The sequence below is a fragment of the Sebastes umbrosus genome, chromosome 20 (genome assembly GCF_015220745.1).
Source record: "Sebastes umbrosus isolate fSebUmb1 chromosome 20, fSebUmb1.pri, whole genome shotgun sequence".
NCBI lineage: Eukaryota > Metazoa > Chordata > Actinopteri > Perciformes > Sebastidae > Sebastes > Sebastes umbrosus.
This window is the reverse complement of record NC_051288.1, coordinates 26,856,909-26,863,767: the sequence shown is the minus strand read 5'-3', so window position 1 is coordinate 26,863,767 and position 6,859 is coordinate 26,856,909. Positions and strand designations below refer to the sequence as shown.

General features: G+C 39.0%; 2 protein-coding genes across 6 annotated transcripts in view; one reads left to right on the top strand and one right to left on the bottom strand.

Moving 5' to 3' along the window:
* Positions 1-431: 431 nt before the first annotated feature.
* LOC119479660 (D(5)-like dopamine receptor) lies at positions 432-3,128 on the bottom strand. Its single transcript, XM_037755489.1, has 2 exons — positions 3,032-3,128; positions 432-1,753 (listed from the first exon to the last, which is right to left on the bottom strand). Exons 1-2 carry the CDS (start codon positions 3,126-3,128, stop codon positions 432-434), a joined length of 1,419 nt encoding a protein of 472 aa, XP_037611417.1.
* Positions 3,129-5,612: 2,484 nt separating this feature from the next.
* LOC119479226 (serine-rich coiled-coil domain-containing protein 2-like) overlaps positions 5,613-6,859 on the top strand; it is a 48,798-nt gene continuing 47,551 nt past the window's right edge. For 2 of the 5 annotated variants that reach the window (XM_037754594.1, XM_037754593.1), the window contains exon 1: positions 5,614-6,231. The gene's annotated coding sequence lies outside the window, so the exon portion shown is untranslated. Of the gene's footprint in view, positions 6,232-6,859 lie in introns of all 5 variants that reach the window. The other 3 variants (XR_005204641.1, XM_037754591.1, XM_037754595.1) reach the window with 2 other exon arrangements.

The following is a 6,859-nucleotide window of genomic DNA, read 5'->3' as shown; positions in this document are numbered from 1 at the left end:
CTGAATGATGAATACAGGACGTACTGACCGGCCGTCGGCTGTAGTCTTTGCGGTGTGTTCGAGTGCAACTTTTTGGCCGAGACAAAGGAGGCGTGAGGCGACTCAGCGGTCGGCCTTCATCGCCGTTAGTTCTCTGATGTCGGGTTGGTGTGTCGGGACCTTTAGGCCTCTGAAAATCCTTCAAATGAAACAGTCTGATGATGAAAACGTCACACTTTGGTTGAACTTCTTCTATCCACAATAAAAACATCACTTTGCTTCGATGCAAAAAAGGTTGAACAGCTGATTTATAGATCATTTTGGCACCTTTATGGCATCAGCAGCAGGAGGTCAGAGGTCAAGCCCTGCTCCCTGGTGCATGATATGGAGGGAGGCCTCCGACTGAAGAGGAGTTTTGCATGATGTTGTTGTGCGTATTGTTTCAGGGTTTCTCACAGGTCCTGGATCTGACCGGGGATCACATAACAGTCGTTGGGTCCGGAGGAGCTGAAGGGCAACATGTCTAAAGAGATCTCCGCCTCGCACTCGTACTGCAGGATGGCGGGCAGCAGTAAGTTGCTGTGGTTGCGGGAATCATCAGAAATGACAGAAACTTTGACAAAGTTCTGCTCCAGATCTCCATCTGTGTGCTGCAGCGGTGGCGGCGGTGGCATGAGTCTCTGGCCTCCAGGGCCCTGCATGGCCCCGCAGGCCTCCCTCTGCATGGCCCCGCAGGCCTCCTTCTGCATGGTGGTGTCGTGGTGATAAGACACCAGCTCGTTGCTGAAGTCCACCGCCTCCACCGCGGAGGAGGAGCAGTACTTGTTGCAGCCCAGGATGGTGGAGAAGGCCTTCCTGAAGTCCGCGTTGAAGGCGTAGATGACCGGGTTCAGGGATGAGTTGGCCCAGCCGAACCACACGAAGATGCTGAAGGTGGTGTCGCTGACGCACGGCGGCTCTCCGAGCTGGTCCGGGTCGCAGAACGGAACCACGCAGTTCAGCACGAAGAACGGCAGCCAGCAGAACACGAACACTCCCATGATGATGGACAGAGTCTTCAGCACTTTGGTTTCTCTCTTGAAAGAGGTTTTCAGAGAGCTCTCGTCGTGCGTTGACGCGCGGTGCCGGTGGCGCTGGTTTTGCGCACGGGACCTCTCCAAAGACGAGATGCGTCTGATTTGGGTTTGTGCGATGCGGAAAATGCGCGTGTACGTGCCCACCATGATCACCACGGGGATGTAGAAGCTGATGAGAGACGAGGAGATGGCGTAGGTCCGGTTCAGGCTCGCGTTGCAGTCCTCCGGGTTGTCCTCGTCCGGGTGCGCGCGGTGCCAGTTGAGCTGCACGGGGATGAAGGAGATGAGGATGGAGAGAGTCCACGCGACGCCGATCATCAGGTAGGCGAACCTGCGCGTCATTTTGCGCTCGTACCTGAAGGGGCTGGAGATGGCCCAGTAGCGGTCCATGCTGATGACGCACAGGTTGAGGATGGACGCGGTGGAGCACATGATGTCAAAGGCCACCCAGGTGTCGCAGAAGAAGCGGCCGAAGAGCCAGACGCCGGCGACCTCGGACACCGCCCTCCAGGGCATCACCAGCACGGCCACGAACAGGTCGGACACCGCCAGAGAGATCACGAACGAGTTGGTGACTTTGGAGCGCAGGTGGCGGAACTTGATGACCGCGGCGCACACCAGCGTGTTGCCCAGCAGCGTGGAGACGATCAGGACGCACAGGACGCAGCCGGTCAGCGCGCGGAGGCTGACACCTCCACCTCCACCTCCAGCTCCACCTGTGTTGTGCCCTTGAACAGGGGAGATAGTGAGAGAGAAGGATGAATAAATCACACACACAGCTCTTCCCTTCACTCGTCTCTGTATTGAGTGAGGAAGAGGAGGAAGAGGAAGAGGAGCGCCATCCCCCTACTGGAGCCCCGAGGCATTACCAACAGATCAACGCAAAATCAACCCACACACACAAGGATCTGCATCACCTATCTGCATTATTCCTCTTTCTGTTTCACTGCATATGTGCTGCATAGTCGGTACATGTACAGTACTGTACAGAGTACTTTGACAGTAGAATCATTATTCTCATTAGAGACTCAGTTACTACAGGTGTTACTGCGCCTCCTTCTGTTTCCTTCTGGAACAACAGCTGAGAAACATTCACTGGAAATGAGAACATTTCATTCATTAACAAGGACAAATAGGTTTCCTTTAACATAATGCATAGCTAATAATAATAATAATAATAATAATAATAATAATAATAATAATAATATTAACAATAACAATAATAATAATAATAATAATAATAGTAATAATAATAATGATAACAATAACAATGATAATAATAATAATGATAATAACAATAATGATAATAACAATAATGATACTAATAATAATAATAGTAATAATAATAATAATAATCATAACAATAATAATAATAACAATAATAATACTAATAATACTAATAATACTACTAATAATAATAATAATAATAATAATAATGCATGTTAATATGTAAATATAAAGTAGAAGTTCCAGCTCTTCCACTGTAACACTGAAGTTTAGACTTCATAGTCTGCTGCATCAATAATACATTTTTTAAGATGATTGTTTAACGATGACTTAAAATTAGCATCTCTTTACAGCAGATAAAAACTCTTATGAATGTTTACATATTATTAAATAATATAAATGTCTTGTATATTGGTGGTTCAGGTCTGTATCACATGTGTCCCATATTGAACACTGTCCAGTGTGGTTTGTCATATTTGTAAATAATCAGATGTTTTTCTTCTTTTCTGTTTTTGAAACATGTAAAATATTATACATAAAAGTAAAACTGTATAAATGAGTCCTATATGTGCTGTGCAGCTGATGGTGTGTTGTGAGTATCTGTCCACTCCACAGTGACCAGTATTGATGCACATTTACATCCAATAATGAAATGACATTAATAACTGAGACAACAAAGAAACTAGCTTTTCTCCAAATAAATGAATTATTCTTGCCTGTCACACCTCCTCCTCCACCTGGACCTCCACCCGGTCCGGAGCTGTCCGACACCGCTGCTGTGACCACCCGGTACCGGTCCAGGTGCTCCTGGTTCTGGTTCTGGCTCTCATTATAAAAGCTCTCCATGGATGTCCAGACTCTCCGTCCTCTCTCTCTCCCCAGCAGCATCACCTGCAGCGCGTCTCCACTCCAAACTGCCCGTTTCCAACACGCAGACCCGCAGAAGAAGAGGATCCTGCTGCAGGTCCACAGAACCAGAACCAGAACCAGCAGCGAGAACATATCTCTACCTGTTTTACAAGTGCAATCACCTCTGTTTACATTACATCTATTTTATATTTTATACTTCTAGTGTAACACTTCTGTTTATTTTTATTTATTACATCTACTTTACCTGTTTTATTTGCTTATAAGATAAGACAGAACTTTATTAATTAATTAATTAATTAATTAATCTTGTGCCATAGATTGCTCAAAAATACAACAAAATTACAACAAGTTCAAGTGTATAACATAAAAAAGTACTATTTCTAGCACCAGTGCCTAAAAGAATAACAATTAAGTAAGATACATTTAGTAAAATGAGTAAATAAGATAAGATAAGTAAAATAAAAAAGGTAAAGTAAGCTAACAGAAAAATAAGTAATATTGCACATGTTGGACATTAATATTGCACACAATGAATAGTGATATTGCACATGTTGGACATTAATATTGCACACAATAAACAGTGATATTGCACATGTTGGACATTAATATTGCACACAATGAATAGTGATATTGCACATGTTGGACATTAATATTGCACACAATAAACAGTGATATTGCACATGTTGGACATTAATATTGCACACAATTAACAGTGATATTGCACATAACTGTGTGTGTGTTTTACCTGTTATATGTTTTATCTGCCTCATTTAGTCTTGTCAAGTATTTGTTTTAAAGCACTGACCAGAAGTGGAAACTGTGAATCTCGTTGTATTTCATACCATGACAATAAAGCTTTCTATTCTATTCTCTATTCAGCCTCACATTGAGACCAACTCAACATTGATCTCATCTGTTTATTCACTGATTCAGAGATTTACAATCTAAATACTGGGAGGAAATATCAAAACCTTTAAATTATAAAGTCAGATAATTAAAACATGATATGAGAGTAATATATATATAAGAGAAGAGTAGAAAATACTGAGTCAGTCTGATGAATCTGAGTCTTTCAGCATGAATAATAGAGCAAATACAAGTTAAATTTAATAAAGAAGTCCAAAACCATCTGAGCTTGGAGACATTTTCTCAGAAGTTGAGATATTTCTGCTCAAAAATCAACTTTTTGGGAACTTTTTTTCAGTATTTTTGTCATTAAACTTGTGAGATATGTTTTATTTTGTGTTCCAGGAGTTAAAACATGAAGGATATTTTTGGTTGATTGTTGTTAGAAAGCTTAAAAAATCCACAAAACATAAACCGGATGTTGTGAAGTCTCCAGAGCAGCAGGAGAGTGTCCTCTAGTGGACAAATACTCACAACACACCATCAGCTGCACAGCACATATAGGACTCATTTATACATTTTTACTTTTATTTGTATAATATTTTACATGCTTCAAAAACAAAAAAGAAGAAAAAAAATCTGATTATTTGCAAATATGACAAACCACACAGGACGGTGTGTTCTATATGGGACACATGATACAGGCCTGAACCACCAATATACAAGACATTTATATTATTTAATAATATGTAAACATTCATAAGAGTTTTTATCTGCTGTAAAGAGATGCTAATTTAAAGTCATCGTTAAACAATCATCTTAAAAAATGTATGATTGATGCAGCAGACTATGAAGTCTAACCTTCAGTGTTACAGTGGAAGAGCTGGAACTTCTACTTTATATTTACATATTAACATGCATATTTATAATTATTATTATTATGATTATTTATTATTATTATTATTATTATTATTTTTATTATTGTTATTATTATAATGGTTATTATCATCATTATTATTATTATTGTTGTTATTATTATTATTATTATTGTTGTTATTATTATTATTATTATTATTATTATTATTATTATTATTATTATTATTAGCTATGCATTATGTTAAAGGAAACCTATCTGACCAAATGAAATGTTCTCATTTCCAGTGAATGTTTCTCAGCTGTTGTTCCAGAAGGAAACAGAAGGAGGCGCAGTAACACCTGTAGTAACTGAGTCTCTAATGAGAATAATGATTCTACTGTCAAAATACAGTATTTGCACTGTGTGGTATTATTACTTTTACTGTAAAAAGTCTGTTTACATTTTTGTATAGTAATTTTACTGTAACAGAGTATTTTTACACTGTGGTACTAGTACTATTACTGTAACAGAGTATTTCTAAAATTTAGTATTAGTACTTTTACTGCAAAAGAGTTTTTTTACACTGTGGTATTAGTATTTTTTAATGAATACTTCCTTATCCCATATGAAGTGTTAATAAATTGATGTTTTCTATAAAGGAGTCTGGTGATGAAAGGGTTATGTTTACAGTGGTATTAGTACTTTTACTGTAAGGCTGTAACAGAGTATTTATACAGTATGGTATTTGTACTTTTACTGCAAAAGAGTATTTTTACATATATATATATATTTTTTATAGATATATATATCTATAAAAAAATTATATATACAGTATATGCAGGAGTCTGGTGATGAAAGGGTTATGTTTACAGTGGAGAAGATGACGTCAGTGTCAGCTGTTCCTCGGGCGAGCGCCGTCCGCGTGCACGTGTGTGTGTGTGTGGATGATTCAGCAGCTCGTGCAGTCGTTCACAGCAGCTCGTCCTCTGCACGAGCGACTAACGGCTCAAACTAACGGCTCTTATTCAAATATCAATCTGACGGTTTATTATCTGAGCCCCTGCAGGTGGTAGGTTCATAAAGGAGACCCCGTAGAGTCTGGAGGAGACCCAGTAGTGTCGGTGCTGAGAGGCCGGACAGCAGCAGCCAGAGCTCCGCAGAGAAACCGTCACTTCGTCCTCCTCGGACCTCCCGGTGGATTCTATCATCATCATCATCTTCTACCGGGACTTTAACCGCCTGCTGTCGGTCCTCACACCGTCTCCGGTCGGATCTAAACACCGAACACATCCCGCCTGACATCCAGCTGCTCTCATTCAACCAGCTCAGCCTCCACAGTTCCGCATTCAGCCGTCTGATGCTGCGGATCTCCGGCAGGTGAGTCTCAGCCTCTCACAGCAGATATCCACCTTTAACGGTCACTTCACCTGATAAACACACACCTTTAACATCACACACGGTATAATGCACTCACAGAACCGGGGAAATAGAGACAGATACAGCCGATAACAGCTAGATAACAACATGGGAATGAAAACGGAGTGTTTTCTTAATGAGCTTCTGAATGGCAGCAGAGTGACGTCAACGTGTGCAAGCTAATCACTGATAATGACTTATATTATCATCCTCAACACAATATTATGCAAGTGATGTTAATAAATAAATAATAATTTTATTATATATATATATATTATATTATGCAAGTGATGTTAATAAATTAATAATAATTTTATTATATATATATATTATATTATGTAAGTGATGTAAATAAATAAATAATACAAATAATAATAATTGTATTATATATAATATAATATATATATATATATATATATTATATTATATTATATTATGTAAGTGATGGAAATAAATAAATAATACAAATAATTATAATTTTAATTTCATTTTTAATTTGTATTTAATTTATGAATACATTTTCAAAACATAAACAAAAAATGAATATTATAATACTAAATATTATTTTTAATAAATGTGTGTTTGAAAG

What these genes read in the sequence shown, in the direction of transcription:
- LOC119479660 (XM_037755489.1), bottom strand. Translation starts at nt 3,128, where the DNA reads ATGGAGAGCTTTTATAATGAGAGCCAGAACCAGAACCAGGAGCACCTG. An exon ending in GTCGGACAGCTCCGGACCGG is followed by an intron (nt 1,754 to 3,031) that starts GTGGAGGTCCAG and finishes CTGGAGGTGGAG; the next exon opens with GTGGAGGTGTCAGCCTCCGC.